Below are 21,133 nucleotides of genomic sequence, written 5' to 3' on the forward strand. Positions count from 1 at the left end.
CTTTATAAATAATTAAGGACTCTAAGTTAGCAATTCAACCCATTGAAATAAGTTAAGGAAGAGAGGTAAGATTTAAATGAAGTGTGAGAGATATTGTAATCCTAGGCTTGATTAATTTATTTTTTACCTAATTATCTTTTTACTTTAATTTTTAATTAAATTAGTTTTAGTTGAGTAATTTTTAGTTTAATTAGAATTTACATTTTAACTATTTGAATAAAACTAAATTGTTTACTTGAGTTAGTGCATGCAAATATATGTGGACCAATAAGAATTGTGTCTCTCAACAATAACAAATACTTTATTCTCTTTGTTGATGATTTTACAATGAAGATGTGGGTTTATTTCTTGAAGCAGAAATCATAAGCCTTCTCAATCTTTTGTCAATTTAAGGCAATGGTTGAAAAAGAGAGTGGAAAACTTTGAAGATCCTAAGGACAGATCATTGGGGTGAGTTTCTATCAACAACTTTTTAGAATTATTGCAAGGAAAAAGAAATAAAAAGGCAACTTACTGTGAAATTCAATCCTTTAACAAAATGAAGTGGTGGAGTGGAAAAATCCCACAATAATAAAGATGGCCAGAAGTATGCTCAATGGCAAAGGTCTTAAAAAAGAGCTATAAGAAAAAACAATGAAGACCACTATATTCATTCTTAATCAATCACCAATTAAAGCAATCTAGAACAAAACTTCATATGAAGCTTGGTACAGATGTAGACCACAAGTGAATCATTTTAAAGTCATTGACTACATTGGATACTCACATGTACCTTCACAACATAGAGAAAAATTTAATAAGGAAAAAAATATTTATTTGTTGGATATATTGATAAGTCTAAAAGATGACAAGTTGCTTAATCAAAGAATAATAATCTCATAATCTCTAAAGACGCTAATCTTTGACAAAGTTGCAATTGGGGATTCAAAGGAAAATAATTTTTTATCAAAAAGTGTTGCACTTTCTTGAACCAACCACAACCTTTGAAGATAAGGACTTTTCAATAAATTCAAGTCCATCAAAACCTTCAAGCTCACATGTAAGGGTCGTATCTGAATCTCCACCAAGAAAGGAAAGTTCTTTAAGAGAAATTTATGGATCTTGTGATGTAGCATTTTTTTTGTTGTGAACCACAAAGTTTGAGGAAGCTGCAAAAGAAGCACATTGGATTAAAGCCATGAATGAAGAACTTACTAGTATTGAAAAGAACCAAACATAAGCATGGGCAGATTTGTCAAAAGAAAAAGAAGTTGTTGGATTAAAATGGGTCTATAAGACCAAGTATAAAGAAAATGATAGCATTCAAAAGCATAAAGCGCAACTAGTAGCAAAAGGCTATTCACAGTAGCTTGGTATTGATTTTAATGAAACTTTTGCACCAGTAGTTCGAATGGAAACAATTGGAGCTACTTAGGCATTAAGAACTCAATTATAGTCTGAGGTACACCAACTTAATGTAAAATTTACCTTCCTCAATGGTGAACTTTAAAAAGAGGTCTATGTAAATCAACCTCCTAATTATGTGATGAAAGGTCAAGAGGATAAGGTTTATAAATTGAAGAAAGGATTGTATGGATTAAAACAACAACTTAAAGCCTAGAATAGCAAAATTGACAACCGTCTTTGTCAAAGTGGATTTCAAAAGAGGCAAAGTGAACCATCTCTTTATGTGAAATAGAAAGGTAAGCAACAATTCCTAATCGTTTGTCTAAATGTCGATGACTTAATTTATACTGGGACAGATGTTAGGATGGTGTAGGAATTTAAAGACGCTATGATGAAGGAATATGAGATGATAGAATTGGGTCTCATGAGATATTTCTTGGGCATTCAAGTTCAATAAGCAAAAGTTCAAATCTTTATTTCTCAAGAAAAATATCTTGAAGATTTATTGGAGAAATTCCACATGAACAATTGCAAACCAATTTCCACTCTATTGGTAACAAATGAGAAATTGCAAATGGTGAAACTAAGGTATATGCAAGAATTTACAGAAGTTTAGTTGGTTCTCTAATTTATTTAACACATACATAGCCTGATATTCTCTATCCAGTCAACCTAATATAAAGATTTATGCAAGGGCCAGGTGAAAGGATTTTCCTCTACCCACAAGGAACAAGAAAGCTTGGCATCAAGTATGTAAAGGAAAAGGAAAACAAACTTACAGGTTTCATTGATAGTGATTGGGCAAGTTTTGTTAATGATCAAACGAGCACATCTGGATATTTGTATTGCTTGGGCATAAAACCAACTTCATGATCATCTAAAAGCAAAAAAATTGTAGCAGTACCCTCAGTCGAAGAGGAATATGCTGTAGCAACAAGATGCTGCATGTGAAGCAGTTTCGGTAAGCAGAATTTTTGAAGATCTACAACAGAAAAAAAAAAAAAAAAAGAAGAAGCACCAACAGTCATTTATTGTGACAACATGTTTGTAATTGTCATGACCAGAAATCATGTGTTTCACAGTCATTCAAAGCATATCGAATTGCGGCATCACAATTCATGATCTCGTGGATAAGAACTTCCAAACAAAGGATGCCAAACTTGCTCAGAGCATGCTCGATGATTGCGTTCTCTGCTTATATAGCTTCTTGTAACCTTTTTTATAAATCAATTCCCTCACGCTTCTGAGATTGAGATAACTGTAAGCCACATAAGGATCAACTTTGTTAAGCATCTTCATTGTTTCCTTATTCACTTCAAGACAAACACCATTGAGAATCTATCTTAATCGTAAAAGCTCAACCAGTGTAGTCCACCAAAGCACCATCGCCCACAATGTTACCTTTGTGGTCCCTACTCCCTTGGGCTCCCCGTCTTTGACCCCCATGCAGATCTTGCCATCCAAGGTGGCAAAAATGAGCTTGGAGTGGGTAATCTCAATGCTGGATACCACGTGTGAGAACCAACCAAAGCGGTCGTTGTGGTGGGGGTAAAAAGAGCTAATGAATAAGCGAGTGGCGAGGTCGAAGAAGCGCACGATGCCATCAGTGAAGCCGCAAGTAAAGTGGGTGTCAAAGAGGGAGAGGCAATGTGTCACGGTCCTTAGTAGATGTGAATCTTATATCGTGGAAATAATGCTACTAACAGATTGAGTTATACAATCGCACATCGAAAAAAAACTCTTAACCAGGAATAAGGAAGTCCTAGAAAGAATCATGAACCTTACATCGGCTATGTACTAGAGTGATATTGTAATTATAAAGATTACACCACTTTCAACTGGTGAAGTACCATTTGTGAGACAAAATTGTAAACTTAATAAGTCAAAACGAATAATACCTCACAAGAATTAATATGAACCATGACACAATAGCATGTTAATCCACGTCAAATGGACGAGGTCATGTGAAATGATATCCCAATATAAAAATTGTGAGACTTTTGATGGCAGTGAATGTACCCTTCACACCACATGATGTGCATGCAAATGGTTTGATACATTTTGGTATTTTTTTTATTTGATCATTTTTAAATTGCATAATCAAGTTTGAGATTTTGAAGTAAAGCATTCATTTATAATACTAATGGAATGAAAGTAAAGTACAATCAAAACTTAAAGAGCTAAAGATATTTTACTCAAAAGTTAATCTACCTCATCATGCTATATCATGATCAAAATGCCACATCATCCTAATTAACAACAAATTTTTTAACACAATTATCAATTATATTTGAATTTTCTTTTAATAAAAATGGTAAGGATTATCTTCTTTAAACTTTTCTAAATCTAGCAAACTTAAATAGTAGAAAATCAAATTCCAAACTTCCAGCTAGTAAATAACCATAGAGATACTCGGAAGTATACATACGAACTTAATTAGGTACTTGAGAAAATGCTCATTGGCAACCTTATTTCTTATGAAATAAGATTCACTCAAATCTAGTCAATAAATCAACAAATCAAAGTGCAAACTTGGATTTGTGTTTCCCTTTATTTGGCTTGAAACTCCTTAGATTTGTTTTTCAGCCTTCAATCATAAATCACATATATCAACTTCTAAAACGAAAAAGAAAAAAAAAAAAAAAAAGAGAATAATTTCAAGCCTCAAAAATCAAAAAAAGACTGATTAACTTAAACGAAAAGGCATATTACCATATCAACAATGACTGAAAATGTGATGTGCACCAAATGTCACCAGAAATCCATATAAACCACAAGATATTTTGCATCTTGTTTCAGAAGATGAAATAGGTACTTCACATTGGCATCACAAGAGAAACCACACTCAAGACAAATTGTGAAGACTTCACAACAATTTATCATCCAGCAGTCCTTCATCGTTTTTGGCTCCAATCAGTCAACTGGCTATTCTGAATGATGCCATTCTCGTTCAAGTATTCCACAAACTCATCTATAAGATAAGGCCAAGCACCTTCAGCATCGTAGTTTGATAGTGCAGGGTCTACCGTCTGCATGATAGAAGATACTAAGAGAATCAGTATTTTCATTATCACCACTAATGGCACCACCTCAACATATACTCCACTCCACAACTATATTTCCTGTACCTCTTGACAAAATTTACAGAATGATGCACACTTCTAGTTGACATTTACAAATGCATGTGCTATACCACCTCAAACAAACCCTTGAGAATTACTTTTCTCATAAGGTTAATAAATTGGTTGACATTCACAGCAGCAAGGTGTTAATTACAGACTGCAAAATGGTTTCTTACAAGCTATTCAGTAACCTCAGCCCCAATGCACTTGGAATGAAAAACAAAACAAAAATAAGTTGCCCATCAGAAACTTTTGCATTTGGCACACATTTTGTTCAGTTACAAAACTCGAATTACTTATGTGTAGTTTCCCCACTCTGTCGAGGCATTCTATGAAGACTAGCATCTTTGATATTCAAAACTTCAACACTCCATGCAGTAAAGTCGGCCCCAACCAGACACTTGGTAGAAAACATTTTGACCAGTCACAGAATTCCAATTCACCATCAATCAAGGCATTCCGTGAAAGACTAGCATCTTTTACACCCAAACTTCAACATACCATGTCAGACCACAGATTATGGAACAACATTCCACACGCTCTACTATGATATGGACATGACTGAGTAGTAAAACATTTGCTGGGATCAACTAAGAACCAACAATGACTTTTTTATTTCCATTTGTTTACCCTCTACTCCAACTAGACTTAAAAATGATGAAAGTCCATGTATATCATTATATTGAAAGCTCTCTCTCTCTCTCTCTCTCTCTCTCTCTCTTTCCCCTTTTTCTAGGCAATCAGCATGCGACAAATGATTGGAGCCAGTAATTTCAATAGATGATTACAACAATAAGATCCAACATGTTTCAGCGGCAAGAAAGTAGTAATAGATGGCAGTCTGTCCTACCAATCAACAGCTTCAGCAAGACAGATGATAAGACATTAACAAGACTTGCATGATGAATGGATGAAACATCAATATGATGCAGGGACAAGTATGGAACAGAAGACAAAACAAATAAATGAAGCAAATATTCTCCCCAACAGCTTACTCAGAAGCTCTGTTGCTCATACTCCGCTCTTCACCTCAATGTGCACACTTTTACACGACAAACAGGGGTAAGGATATAAGATCAGTATGGACATAGCATTAAAACATCATACACCCTCTGCCCAATGATTGGTTGTGGTCTCATAAGCAAACCTTGGTTTGCAGTTGCAGATACCTGAAGAGTAAAAGGGGGTGCCAGGGGGCACACAGAGATTGCAATCTTTTGGAGAAAAGAGAAATGATGTGTCATCAGTGCCTTGGCAATGAAATGAAAGGCATCAACTTAATTTCAACCACTGTTTCAGAAGGACAAATGGATCCCAGTACCCCTAACCAGTTTTCAATTAGCATCCTCTGTATCATAGATTTTGAATTTTGACAAGCCAGGATCTTAGATCTATATCCATGTATGACAATTACACCTGAGTTTGGGAAACATAGATGACACTTACACCTGAGTTGGAGCAACATAGTGTGGTGGCACTAAATTTTAATCTAATGTGCAGTTGATAGAATACAGATGATTCCAACTGCATATGCAAGCAGGAATATCCAAGAGGCACCAATATTGAAGCTTTTAACTTACCCTAGCAAACTCCAAAAGTTGAGACCACGTGTCCCTAGAGATTGCTTTGTTATGTCGAGCCTGGTTCAAGTGGCATCAGAGCATAAAATGTAATTAGAAAAACAACTAAAAGTAGAGATTGATACAGAAGAAATACAAGCAACCTCATAAAATTTCATGATATCTGATAAAACTAGACAGGACAAAGGATAGTAGGCGTGCAATTTTATGGAGGTCATCATCAATGCAAACACTGCACCATTTGTGAACGAAATAAATAAATAGCACACCAACTTCCTGATTCTTCTAAATTTTATAGCTATAAGTTCATGCTAAAGATATTCCTACTAAGACAGCCATCAGATATTAATTAAACTTTACGAAAGAATATTAGATCACATTTTGTCACAATTTAAATTTAAACAATGAATATTATACGTTAGAATTATTACCTCAAGTATACAGTTTACTATTGCAGGTCAATTGAAAATGGTTACTTCTGAATTGGAGACTATATCTTTATTGCAGCACATTCCAAAACAGGATTTTTCTAACAAAACTAGGAAGGAAAGAGCACAATATATTTCAAAGGTACCTGTAAGAACTGGCACCAATGGTCAACCAGTGGCCATTGCTTCTCAGCAAACAGCAATTGCCACATACCAATTGCAGTATCCAATGCTAAAGATTTCTGACCCTGAGACAGACAATAAAAGATCAGTACCTGCATACATCAAAACCCTATACATTCCCCAAATTAACATTCTAGTTGAAATTCTGAAAGCATCAAATCTAAAGTCTGAAACTCTTCAATCAATTACCAGCAAATTATCTATCTGCCTAGAGAAAACTTACTATAAAGGATAGTTGACGTATAAAGATAGTATACCTTTTCTTTCGCCCAGCCAAATGCAAAGTTATATATCTCACGAAACTTTTCTGCGCAGTCATAATAAGCAAATATCAAATCCAGTTTCCATCAGCAACAACACAATATGTTTACTTAAAGTCACAACATATTAATAAACCTAACCTATTTGACAAAAGCTAATTCTCTGCATATATCTCTAATAAAAGAAGCTTCTTCTGCCAAATGCAACATGTATGACAAGTTAATAATTTTTTTATTGAATACTGAAAATTACACTCTATGGAGCATTGAACTTACGTTCATCTTTCAGCTCGGAACGCATGAATGACATCCTCTCACGAAACTTCTCCAAAGAATCTATCCTGCCATGAAAAAGTATAACTTTCTGTCAGTGTTATCAACATAGTAGGTCTAATTTACAATCTAATATCATTTCAAGATAGAAAATTAGAAAAAAAAAAAAAAGGACGCAATTGCTCACCCCAGTGCCTGCAACCCAATGAAGAACTCTTGCTTGGAATATTCACACATGGTAGAAGCCTTCATGTGCCATGAAACAACTAACTGCAATTTACTACAGTATCAGCATAATTGTCCACGAAATATTGAAGCCAGATAGCAACAACTTGTAAGACATCTTGTGAAATCTCCTACCATTCTTCTAACTATTTGTGACGATGTCCAAATTTCATTTAATAGTTTCATACAAAATTTAACTTCAAGTACCTCAAAGCTGTCATCATTTTCATCAGTCACCACCATAGGAGTTGGAACAACTAAGCTAGCCAGCATGGATGAAAGAAAAATTCTGAACCCTACCATTCTTACACCTCATTAGCTTTTGCTAAAGCCAAAATTTTGCTGTCACTACACTCTAAATGGAAAATCATTTACATCCAACCATTACTTGATAAATAATTTAGAAAGAGTTGCATCACCATTTGTCAAGACTACTACTATTACAGTATGTAAATTTTGAAACTAATAGTATTCACATTGTGAACAAGCAAAGACAGCGGTTATATACAGTTAAAAGATCAGTGGAAAAGATGGTAAAAGTTGTCTACAATGTCAGTCAGATTCTGAGACCTTTTTACAACAATTTGGAACCCAAGCAAAACATAAGCTAAAGTGGAAAAAAGACATGCAGAAAAATAACAAGTTTTCTTCATATGAATGCCTTTTATCACAAGAGATAGTACTTCAGGTGACAGACATACCATAACAATATCTTGAGGATCCACCTGTCAAAAAATCGAAGGATTCCATGTGTCATTCAAATGATTTATCTATCTTTGAAAAAATAAAAAAGCACAGGAAAGGTATCAAAACTTGTCAGGCATAAAACCGTAATTGACAAAAAAGGCTACCTGGAGGTCATTGCATAGGAGAGTGATACCATCAGCCAGTATCATATCAGTATAGGGATCTGCATAAACCATCGGTGTAAGTATTTTTGATGAAAGGAGTCATACAAGCTACTAAATACAATCAAGGCATTAACATATGAAAGCTAAGCAGCAGATAATAAATTTCTAGATTCCCACCAAAATGAAAATAAGAATATATCAATATCTCTTACCAAGAGAAGTAGTTCAGCAGTATTCTTGTTAATATTCCATCTACAATACTAACTAAAACATAACCACAAAATTAAGGCAATTCTCTATCCCCATCTTTTATAATATTATTTTTTAAGGGCCCAAAAGAAAGCCATACAGCAAGTACAAGATAGGAAGAGAAAAGAAAAGAAAAGCATACCTTTATATCTGTTATAAAGCTCTTCCAAATGTCTAGTATCAGTGTAACTTTTAATCTGAGGCTGGCTGTAGAACACATCAAAAGCTCCTTCAAGATGCCAATCACTGGCCTTCAAAGCTTGAAGAGCAATTTTCTCACTGCAATTATATAATGAAATGAATAAAAATTCATGAAAAAAAGAACTCAAAAAGGAGACCACCCACTAACAAATAAATTGGTTACAGACTGCAAACCCATAATTTTAATACAGTAGCTGTAAAAAAAATGGCATTGGCATCCGCATAAAGATGCAGTGATCACCAAAGTAGTATTACAAACAGGCTAAAGTAATCAAGACACAGCAGCAACATAATGGATCAAAAGTCAAACATCTATCTGTTTTCCAGAAGCATGTCTTCAGTGTTAGGTTTAGCTAATTTTCACATTAACATCATTCTCGTTTATCATTATTCACTATGGTGATTGTAAAGCCAATACACTGCAGCTCTTGGGAGCACCAAAAGCCCCTTGTGGGCAGAAGCCACTGTCAAGGAATCAAGGACATCACTGGAGATTAGGCTTTCATTCATTTTAGATGCTAAGACAAGAATTGAAGAAATACCAACAAGGCTATTTTATGACAAAAAGATCACCTTCTTGACTTTTTTTCATTGTATACATTTTCACTTTTGTTTTTACTATTCATTCTCTTACCTCCTTATTTTATCTGATACATCAAAATTCTTAATAATTTGTTAATCGTACAACAAAAATGATGCCACAAGAACCTCACATCCAATTTCTCTAAAGAAAGTATGGTAACCTGTTTTATTAATTTTCCCTTGACAAAAATTCTTCGAAATGAATGGCATTATTTTTTGGGTAAATTCCACATAGACCCCTTGTGGTATGACATTTTCTCACATAACACCTAGGGTACATTTTTTCCTAAATAAAACCTTGTATTTTACTAATGTTCTCACAGGGGTAACAGTGTTGAATTTTCACCAAAAACAGACAACAAGACTCTTATAAGTTACACTGAAAAGACAAAACCATTATATCTAAAAGTCTTATTTCTTGGATTTGAACCCTAAATTCCCAAATCCTTCTCCAAAGAGAGAGGAAGAGGATTGAACCTACTAAAACGTCTAGAGAGAATCGGTCCAAAACTGAGAAAAAAATCAGAAAAAGACAAGCAGAGGCTTTCTTGCAACAGAAGAATATAAAAGTTTTGGTGTTTGCAAAAGGAAATAAAAACATTATTGAAAGACATATAAAAGTAAAATAGTCAACAGTTAATTTGAAATGGAGGGGTAAAATATGATAGCGGGAATGGATCGAAGATTTCTAATTCATTGTACTTTAAGTTGCTTTCCTTTTGCATTTTGCAGGAATTTGAAACATTCTTTAGACAAGTAAAGGTGTTGACAGAAAAGGTGAAGGACAAGTTATTGGCTCTAAGAAACCAATTAGAAAAAATCCTCCTGAACAAATCTCTATGCCGCCTTGGACTATCATACCACTTTGAGAATGAGACTGAAGAGCAATTAAGATACCTTTTTATTTCATTATCTAAACTTATTGATGATAAAAACTATGACTTCTAGAGAGAGAATCGATATAAATCCCTTATATTTAAAACCTTTAGTCCATTGAGAACATTTTTAATTACTAACATACAATGAAGAATGCTAGCTAATCCAATATTGGATTTTGTATCAGATGTGTTTAACAAGTTTAAGGACGGTCATGGTGAGTTCATGGAAGTCTTAGCTAGGGATGTCAAGCGCATTGTCAGCTTGTATGAAGCTAGCCAATTCAGAATAAATGGTGAGAAAATTTTAGATGAAGCCCTTGCTTTAACAACAAAGCACTTAGAGTCCTTAGCGTACCAATCAAGTCCCCACCTTGGACTAATTTTTTCTATTGCAAGTAAACCAACGCTTGTCTTTTTCTGATTATTTTTCTCTGTTTGGATTGATTCTCTCCTTAGAAGTTTCAATAGGTTCAATCCTCTTTCTCTTTGGAGAAGAATTTGGGAATTTAGGGTTAAATCCAAAAAATAAGACTTCAAAGATTTTATTGGGTTTTTAGTGAAATTTATAAGGATGTTATTGCCTTTTATATGAAAATTTAACACTAAGTAGTAATAAAGCACAAGGTTTTGTTTGGCAAAAAAAAAAAAACCCCAAGGCGTTATGTGAGAAAATGTCATACCACATGGGTCTATGTGAAGTTTACCTTTTTTTTTTTTCTCTTTTTGATAGCCAAATGAATTTATTGCCCGAGTGTTTTGGTGCATATGAAAATGCTTCCTTAGCAAGTAGCATACACTAGTGGCAATAGCAATCATTAGCAATTCCACAAAGTAGTTATTGTTGTTGCATGGACTCAGAACTTTATGGTGCCTTACCTATGTCAACACATACAAACAGGTGGGGGTATGAGATCTTCATTTGACACAACACCTGATATTAGGACTCAACTTATTCACATGAAGGAGATCTAAAAACTAAAAATAAGAAAAGATATGGAGGTTGGAAAGAGATCATTAGGTCAATGTTTTTTCATAATGCTATCACTATCGTTCAGAGATGGGGTTCTCAAACCTCTATCAAATAGTGGGTTGGCTCCAAATATGGAAGGAAAAAAAAAAGGCTCAACCACAAGTTCACATCCTTCCTTTTCCAGGCAGAGAAAGGTATGGTGGGAGGGACTTCAAGTTTGTGTAACTAGAAGAAAGAAAAGGTAGATTAGAGTTTTCTTTTCATTCCAACTAGGGCTTGAAAAAGTGGTTGACCATCGGGCTAATAAATCCATTTCGATAAGTTCTATATTTCCTTGAAAACTAAAAACTAAAGGATAATGTCATAGTCCAACTAAAAAAAATAGGTTTGTTGGGGATGGAAATGGGTATATATTTAGTGGGTATCTTACCTTACCCGAACCGAAATAACAAGGTTCAATTACCCTATAAATGAGTATGGGTAGCATTTGAATACTAGATATACTACCCGTGTCGGGTTAGGGAACTAGCAAATGCCATTGGGTCCTGGTTACCTGAACCCATATAGGGGTAAAATTATATTGTAATATATTCATTATATTTTATTCTTTCTTTTCTTTCTTTAATAACACTATTACACTTCCATTCTCTTGTTTCTTTATTATTTTGGAAGATTCTCCATCTTCATTTCCTCATCTCTAATCTCTCTCCTTGCATTGTTTCCTTGTGCTGCCACCAGCCCATAACCATCACCAAGCACACATACCAAAGCACTATAACAGCTTTGATTTTACTCTTTTGTCATATCCAACTTCTTTTTCCATTTTCCCATTCTTATCTTCTTCATTCTATTTCTTTCTGCAATATATGAACCTTAGATCTGCATGTTATCCCCATATTTAAATATATTTTGTATTTCTCATGGTGATTGATCTGATATTTTTTATGGTCGTTAGAGATTTTTTAAATGGTATTCTTTAGATTGTCAAAGTTTTCTCTAGATCTAAAACTAAATTTGAGTTTTGGAAGAGATATTTCTTGATTTGGATTATGACATTAGCAAGTTTGGGTTGTAAACAAGTAACAGCTAACAAGTTTATAACCGGACGTGTATTAAGATGCTCTTTTAAACGGGTTCAGATTTCTCAATTTTTTTAATTGGGTTTGGGTACAGCAAAAATAACAAGTAACAATCTGTTGCTATCCCTCATGTTTACATATATTGGGCTCTGTCCTAGCTGATGATTACACAAATTCCAACTTCAATTTATAGGTTTGAGATAATTAAAAAATATATATTTAATGGTTTTTTGATGGAACAAAACTATTAAATTAATACTAGTTAAAATGAATTTGATTGAGGAAAAGATTTTAAATTCTTTATTTTGGTTTTTTGGTCAAGACAAAAGTAAAAAGAAATTTATTTCTATCAGGTATTCTATTTATACATTTTTCTGACATTTTTTACAAGGCATATCCACGTAGTATCCTATTGTTACACTCTTTTTAGTCAACTCGGCAAGTTCGAAGTAGAAGGTGAGTAGGACATATCGACATATACCCACGTCAAACATCCAAACCTGAATCCATGTAACTTAATTTCTGGCTAGTCACGCATTGCTGCAAGCAGCTCAACACGTAACAACTGACAACTAATAAATAGTTTCTAGAGCCCAATCTTCATGGTCAAGTTTGATGATAGTGTTCAAATCATGGTTGTTGAAACTTGCAGGCTGTTTTTTCAACTGGTTTTATAGTTGATAGATGGTGATCATGCATGCTTGTTCCAGAGTATGATTTCTGGTTTCAACATTCTATTCTCCAAAATCCAAGCGAAGTTTTTGGTTCCTAGAAAAACTTTCTAGTAACTTGACTCCTTTGAGAAAATGAAACACCATAAAGTGTTTAAGTGTCTTCTAATAAGCTACTTTTCCGCAACCTAACCGAACTTTAAAGGACGCAAGTTGAATTTAAGACACTAGTAATTGATCATTCAAGATTGCAAGTGAACATATAAAATCATCAAAACAAAACAATTAAAAATGGAAATCAAATAACGCAAACAAACATTAAGTAACTCATCGATGTTTGGCTTGAAAATATTGATAGATAAGAGACAAAATTTTCATTTTAGTCAAATGACGGTCTCTTACATTACATTTGGAGTCAACTTAGGAAGGGAAGCAAAAGGAAATGAAAGGAAAGGAAAAAAGGAGTTTTAAAAGTAAGGAAAGGATACACAATTCCCTTGTTTGGATAGCTACTAATGAGGAAGGGAAAGGATATATATTGTACCATTTATACCCTTTTTAATATACGTTTCCATGAATCAGGTGATCGGTCTTGCCATTAATTCCTAAAACTCAATTATTATTATTATCAATCTTGCCATTGATCTTTAACTAAAATAAAGTAATATGTTCAGTAACAAAAAAGTCATTACAATCATTTTTTTGTAAAAAATTCTTGAAATCAAATAACACATGACCAATTAGAACAAATCATGCCTAGAGTTAAAAACTACTAAAATGCTCAGTTAAGCAAAAAAGCACATTCCCAAAGATAATAACAAGAAACATATGGTGTGCTAGCGTTTAATTCTAACCATTGTTTTAAACAAAAAGCTTTCTAGTTTTACGTTAAAAGGTCAAAATGAAAAAGCTGTTGATGTGAGAAGATGATTAGGAGAGGCCAAATGAGGGTTTATGAGAAGCTACAAGAAAGCCAATTGGGCAGTAGACGAGGAGTACAAGACTACTCAGAGGAAATGGCTGGTCTGAATGGGAGATTTCAAATGGCTTTGTTTGAATATTGAAGAAATAATGAGGGGATTTTAGTCATTTCAAAATAAAAGGAAATTTTATTATTTCATTTTCCCCTCTTCTCCCCAGATTTGGCATATCAAAAAAAAGGGCAATTTAGGGGAAAAGAAGCGGTGCTCAGTACCCCTTCCTTTCCTTTATTTTAGTTGAAATGGTAGCCAAACAAGGGAAGGGTTTCTCACCTTCTGCTCCTTACCTTTCCATTCCATCCCCTCCCCTCCCTCATCTCATGACTGGATAAAATAACAATAATATGTTGAATTTAGTTTTGCAACTAATAATCAACAAGAATAAGGGGACATAACCCACACCTATGGTACTTACAGTATGTACAGACTAGACAAGGGGAAAAAGTACATTAAATGTAAAAGAAATTCTTGGTATATATGATATGGTAGGTATTGAAGCAATCTGAAGCAGTTCAAGTTTTAGAAAGTAAGTAAAGGTAAGAACAAATTTATATTAAAAAGTGGCTATAATTAACAGGTAGAGGGGTTTTATATGTTTTAGAAACTGCAGTGCTTAGCAGGAGAATGGTGTATAAAAGTGGATGCAATATAGAACAGCATATATATACACATGCGTGTGCACGGCAGCTCCCTAAGGATTATATACACACAACACAACACACACACAGAGACAGACATGCGTGTATGTATGTATGAATAAAACTCCTTTTAGATTAAAATGTAATTTAAAATTCAAGTAGATACAATGGTTTGGCTTGAGAGGTAATATAGAAAAGTTAATAAACTTTCTTATTATGAGCATAACTAGAAAGAGATACGAGCATAGTGACAGACTAATAAATAAGTTAATTAAAAGTAATTAAGTTAATTTCAACTCATTCCAATTAATTGACTCCATCATGACCCAAGACAACACTAGAAATAACCTTAGATTCCTACCATTTAGCAAAGACAACATTCTAAAACCATTTTGTTCCAGTGATGATCTCAACAGTGTTTGTCACGTTTTTCACACTGACACTATTTGTGGCAACTAAAATACATATTTGAATTAAGAAAATGTATTTTTAACATTTTAAGGAAACTCCAACTCTTCATTGGTCAACTCATTATGCTAAAAGATAAAGCAAGTGACAGAGTGACACAATCGCAGTGGGTTTCTGAGAGACAGGCAGATGGGCTCAAGCCAAGTTTTCATCAATCTGATTCATCACTGGCAGCTGCCTATACATCTATCAAAAGGCATACCAAGCTGACTATGACGGGCTCATTTGGAACTTATACAGTCATTAATAGTTAACGTCCTATTTTTAAGTTCTCTGGTCAAACTTTTCATTGTTGTAGGCAATTAATCTATCCTTCCACTATCCTCTTAATTCTTTAAATGTCTATAATACATTTATTTTAAACATTGCTCATAAATTTTTCTTCCAGCCCATTTTCAAACTACTTCTACATTCACAATAATTTTGAAAGTAAACCCCAGAAGTACCCAAATTTTAACACTGAAAAGACAAATGAATATCAGGTTACCTCGCTCCAGTTATTGTCATGAACTGCTGGACTTTGTCCCGATGCCCTCTGCCCAGTTTGTGCTGTTAAGAAGAACAAAACCAGATTACATTACATAAGCTAGAAATGTTATCACACACTATGCATATGTAGTTAAATAGTTTTACAAAAGATGATTTTACATTTTATCTGTAAGGATTAACATCTTCTGTAATGAAGAAAAAATTAATAAGAGATAACAGTTTAAAAAATTGGGAAAATAAGGTTGTTTAGCGAGTTGGGTATATTTCCAAGTCAAGGCTAAATATTTAAATATTTAAATAAATAATTCCGAGTTGGAGTGACACCAACTATGCAATTGGCATTATATATTACTATAGAACAGAAATAGAAGAAAACAGGTGCAAATCCCTCGACAACAGTCAAAAAGAATTTAGTACAGATCAACACAATCTAAAACAGAGAAGAGAACACTGAGTGATGATTTTTCTCCCTTCTTTCTTTTTGTTCTTTTTTTTTTTTCTATTTCAGCAAAAACCCAATCTTTGTTTCAGTTAGTTTCCTCAATTATCGTTCTCCAGAACTCAATTCCCTTCAATTTTTCAACCGTAAAAGTTATGTGAGTACAAGATAAATCTATATCTGCAATAACCCAGAAGCAGAATTTGAGCAGAATTTACAGAGCTAGTAACATCTGCACCAACAACAATTTCCATATAAAAGGCAGAAATCAAACATAAACAACACACCAAAATCTTTCTTTAAAAAAAAAAAAGGAAAAGACAGAACTAACCATTTTGGAGTATATTGTGGAAAATGAATAAAAACCCTAAAAGCGTCGAAACAGAAAGAGAAAGAGAGAGTCAAACAGATCTTGGATGAAGCGCTAGAGAGAGGAGGAGGAGGAAGAATTGATAAGGTTTGGTTTCAGTCTCCGGTCTAACCTCTTCTTCTTCTCCTTTTTCTCTCTCTCTCTCTCAGGTGAAAACTCTCTCTTTCTCTTTAGAAATGGAGGGGATTTGCAGGGGCTAATGAGCAGACCCCAGAGCGAAAAGAAGAAAGGGGAGTGGAAAGGAGTGGCTTTTAGTTTTATGCTGGAGCAAATTGTTGTCGAGCTATTGGTTTTGGGAGTTTGGTCCGTAACTCTGCTCATGTTATGTCACGGTGTGTCCTGTCTCGTGACATTGTCAATTTTGCTGCCCCACTCTTTCCTATGACCAGTTAGTCATAGAGTGCTTATCCATACCCAAACCTTCCCGAATCTTTTTTTTTTTTTCTTTTTTTACCTTCGGGAATCTATTCCATTCTTTTAAGTAATCACTTTCAGAACAATTTATATCTCTATTTAATTATTACTTAAAAATAAATAAAAATAAATTTTTGCGACATAATATATGTGATAACAATTCTAACTTATTAGAATAGTATCTAAAGTATATTTGATCGCAATAAATACGATGATATCATAGTTATTTTATATAATTTAGTGTGAATTTCTCTTACAGTACATTTGGTTCGCGGAATAGGTAGGAATGGAATAGAATTGATATTATGTAGAAATATAATAAAGTGTAAATAAAATAAACTAGTTATTACTTTATTTGGTATTGTGAATGGAATAGAACAGGAATTACTATTATGACTTATTGTAGTGTTTGGTTGATAAAAATATGATTGGAATAAAAAAGGAATATGTGATAAAAAGATAAAAATACCCTTAACCATATTAACAATTATTTTCATAAAAAAATAAAATTATCCTTATTATCATTTAAATACACAATTATCCCAAAAGATAATTATCCATCATAATTATATTTTCTCCCAATTACTAAAAATAATTATAATTTAGTCACATATTTTTATAAATGGATAATTATTTAAAAATATAGTTTAATTATATTATATTTTATCCATCATAATCAATTAAATTTGTGTATAGATTTTTTTTTTTAGCCAATTCTTCATATATTATGAATCATTTTCAAAATATTGTTTAGAAAAAATATCAAAGAAGAAATATTTGAAAAAAAATGAAAATACTAGTAGAAATAGAAAATCATGTTTTTTGTATATATTAAATAGAAAATTATATCTTTGAAATTAAAAAGATAGTCTTCCTTTTTTTAAAAAAAAAAATAAGATATGTCTTTTGATATATGAAATATAAAATCATATCTAGTTAAAACTAAATGATGGCCTTCAATTTTTTTCCAAAACAATATCTTTGTTTTTCAGATAAACTAAAAATAAACAGGCCAAATAAACACCCCTTGTGCCCAACCACTTTTCATTATTTTTCATCCGAAAAAGTTCCCATTATTTCCTAGCAACTAGACTAAGGACAACATAGCTACAGTGATTTATATTGAAGATAAAAAAAATTACAATTCAAAATCCTTGAGCATTGTGGCAACTCATCCATAAAATTCAATTGTACACCTAGCACATATCTCATTAAACAACTAAGAGAGCACAGCCATTACATCAGAAGCTCTTAGAGCAATATAGTTAGTACCATCACTGCCCTTGAAGTCATTCCCTGCATACTTAGAGTAAAGGATAGTGTGTCTTGGGGCAACTGACAATGGCTTCTTGTTACCTTCCTCATCCAAAGTACCAGGTCCAACTGCAATCACCTGTTTCATTCAATGCAGGGTATTAGTAACACATTTTGCACCGTAGCAAAAAGCTATATGCCCTTTCCCATAAAATTATAACAGTTTTCTCACCGAGCCAATGGAGGGTTTTTCCTTGGTTGCCTCTGTCAGCAACAAACCTCTAGCAGTTTTCTCCTCAGCTTCAGCAACCTGCAATCAACATTCACACACAACACTGAGTTTCTCAAAGTCCATATACCCACAGTTGTGTCTGTAACATGAGATTGCCTTACAAAAATTCTCCCTTACAACCATGGACCTAACAACCTCGAATGAAGAAGCTACCGTTTTCAGCTTAACAGCAGCTTCAAAATGAGGGAATGAATTTGGGGGCTTGTATATATATAATCAACAAATCAAAAAAATTCAAACAACAAGTGCCCAAAATTTCAACAACTTAGAAAGAAAATTCATCAAAATCACAATTAAATCATATTTACTAACAATAAAAACCCTAGAGTGAGATCTATTAATAATAATCACAATTAATCACAACAATTAAATTAAAATGTTGTTGCCTGAAGGATTTGAAGCAACTACCTCGACTATGGACGGCGGAGAGAGAGGGGAAGACGGGTGAGAGCGGCTGAGAGAGAGGGGCAGACCCACGGGTGAAAGCGGTTGAGAGAAAGGGGAAGACCCACCGCTGAGAGAGAGGAGGACGACCAGCTGAGAGAGGAGATGAAGACAAGGGAAGGACGGTTGGCTGAGAGAGGAGATGAACACGGAGGAAGGGTGGCTGACAGAGAAAAAGAAGACGGTCGGTTGAGAGAGAAGAGGCTTTTCAGGGGAAGGCTGAAACTGTTGAGGAAGATGGGGGAAGGAGGAAGAGAGAGAAAAAAAATTACTTTTTATATGGGATAAAGCGGTGATTTTATTAAACAGTTGAGTGTATTTTAGTCAAATTACAATTTAAACTTATTCTTCCGGTCACGGAATAGATAATACCGGGGGGTAGGTATTAGCCATTCCCACCCTAAAGCCATATTTGAGGAATTTATATTCCTCCGGAATACCTATTACGCCTCCTTGTTTGGCAACCAAACAAGGGAAACGGAATGGCATGGGAATAGAGGGGGAATAGCATAATTATTCCCCCAACCAAACGCGTTGTTATATTCTGTTTTGTAAAACTTTTTTCTTGTGACATGTGGTTAGCTGAAGAAAGATAGTGATAGAATGGAAGAGATAGAGTAGAAGCTTTTAGATTCAAGTAGAAGAAAGAAGGTAGCGGATTGGATAAGGAGTTCCATCAAAGAAATTTTTTTTTATTGTGCTTTTGTTTTTCCTTTCTTTTCTCTTTATTTTTGGGTTTTTTTGAAGGTTTTTGGTCACATTTTCTAGTTTTTTCGCTAGTCATACCCAATTTGCTTTTTTGTGTTTCGCTTTATTTCCCTCTTTCTTTTCTATTATATTATTTTGTCTATTCATTAAAAGATAACAAAGTTTCAAATTTCTTATGTTTTTCACTATTTTTTCTCTACTTTGCTCGCATGTTTTCTTTTCTATGTTGTTCTTGATAATTCTTTGATTTATCGTGATTTCTTTTTTTTTGCTTGCATGTTTTCTTCTCTTTGTTGTACTTATTAAGACAATGTGATATTTGTTGTTCTTAAATGCTTCGATGTTTACTCGGTATAGTTAGCCATTTTCATTCCCCTCTAATAGTTATAAGGTAATGGCCAACAGCTAGTGCGTCATTGGGGTTCAAATGGGCATGTCTGTGTGCCTTTATACCATCAATAATGATCATGCGGCTTTGGGAGTCATTAGGTGCAGTCTTAGCCAAATAGTGCATGTTGCGCCCCATGCTACCTATGTGCAAATTCCTTACATCTTGGTGGGAATCTTGGCTTTTCTACGCGTTGGTTTGCACACTCTCGCACTGTTCGTGGTTAGGGAGACAAAAGGTCATGACATTCTCCCCAAACTATCTTGGCAATGCCTTCATTGCCGTTTGCTCATGGTATCATCCACCAACTCCTCAAACTACCACAAAGCTTAGGTAAGCTCCCAATTGCCCTCATTCTTAGGTTACCTTTTCCATCAAACCAGGTATTGGTGTTGTGGGCAATATTTTTTCTTTCGCAACACCCATTCAACAAGGATCTCCTCAACCTCCTGATCATACAAGGCTATTGTTAATTTGATACACACAAGTGCACGTGGCCATACAAGTAATATAAAGGTAAGTTGAGTATTGTTTGCCACAAAGATTTGTACCTATTCTCACTAAGTATTAAATTTATAACAAAGTTTATCTTATCCATTCACTCGATTTCAAATGATTAATTACGCTAATAGTGATTATCAAAACTAAGTAAATAAAATAGAATAAAATTTTACTAAGAAAAATATTAATTCAAAATCTAAGATTATGGTGTTTTCAAAAATTTTATTTAATTTTAATCATTCTCCTTAACTTAGATTAATAGGATACACGACTATGTACAAGTCTCTGTCGAGATCATGTACACATACTTTTTCAAAACTAATTCCATATGTCTATATAAATTAATTAGAAAAAGTTCATTGTGTTCGTGTTCTAATTTCGAAGTGAATCGAACATAGGCTATTCAAAAGAATGGTTTATTCTAAACTCCTTATATTGAGTTGCATTTAGAGACCCATGACATTTCAATTGGTGATCAAGCAGAAAGTACAAAATTGAATAAATCATGCGTCATCCATTAATTCTAAGTAAAGAGATCATATATTCAAACTACATAATGAAATAACCCATAATCCTAGAAAACAAATTTAGTTAATCATTATTGTTACAGTAGACATAATTAATTCAAAAGAAAAGATCATTTCTACAGTAAAAGAACAAAAAAAGAAATAAAGAATAAAGAAATATCAAAGATTCTTTCAATTCTTGATCTTCGATTGCCTTTTATTTTCTCATTTCTTTGGCTAAAAAGCCTTTTTCTTTTCTCTCAAAAACTATTGTTCATTCACTCTTTGAGCCTCCCTTCTCAAT

General features: G+C 33.7%; 1 protein-coding gene and 1 long non-coding RNA gene across 2 annotated transcripts; both read right to left on the reverse strand.

The window, feature by feature from the left end:
• Nucleotides 1-852: 852 nt before the first annotated feature.
• On the reverse strand, nt 853-3,188 carry LOC148761836 (uncharacterized). The gene is made up of 3 exons (XR_016027577.1): nt 2,409-3,188; nt 2,166-2,327; nt 853-1,148 (listed from the first exon to the last, which is right to left on the reverse strand). It is a non-coding gene; the product is annotated as an uncharacterized LOC148761836 (long non-coding RNA).
• An 884-nt stretch (nt 3,189-4,072) lies between these two features.
• On the reverse strand, nt 4,073-16,553 carry LOC18594929 (defective in cullin neddylation protein). The gene is made up of 11 exons (XM_018125144.2): nt 16,284-16,553; nt 15,512-15,573; nt 8,700-8,836; nt 8,309-8,367; nt 8,159-8,182; nt 7,420-7,502; nt 7,236-7,300; nt 6,957-7,006; nt 6,663-6,764; nt 6,089-6,148; nt 4,073-4,415 (listed from the first exon to the last, which is right to left on the reverse strand). Exons 1-11 carry the CDS (start codon nt 16,284-16,286, stop codon nt 4,281-4,283), a joined length of 780 nt encoding a protein of 259 aa, XP_017980633.2. The 5' UTR covers nt 16,287-16,553; the 3' UTR covers nt 4,073-4,280.
• Nucleotides 16,554-21,133: the final 4,580 nt, after the last annotated feature.

The sequence above is a fragment of the Theobroma cacao genome, chromosome 7 (genome assembly GCF_053813885.1).
Source record: "Theobroma cacao isolate CCN51 chromosome 7, ASM5381388v1, whole genome shotgun sequence".
In the NCBI taxonomy this organism is placed as follows: domain Eukaryota; kingdom Viridiplantae; phylum Streptophyta; class Magnoliopsida; order Malvales; family Malvaceae; genus Theobroma; species Theobroma cacao.

What these genes read in the sequence shown, in the direction of transcription:
- LOC18594929 (XM_018125144.2), bottom strand. An exon ending in TTGGCTGGGCGAAAGAAAAG is followed by an intron (nt 6,765 to 6,956) that starts GTATACTATCTT and finishes TGTCTGTCTCAG; the next exon opens with GGTCAGAAATCTTTAGCATT. An exon ending in ATTGGTGCCAGTTCTTACAG is followed by an intron (nt 6,149 to 6,662) that starts GTACCTTTGAAA and finishes CACTTGAACCAG; the next exon opens with GCTCGACATAACAAAGCAAT.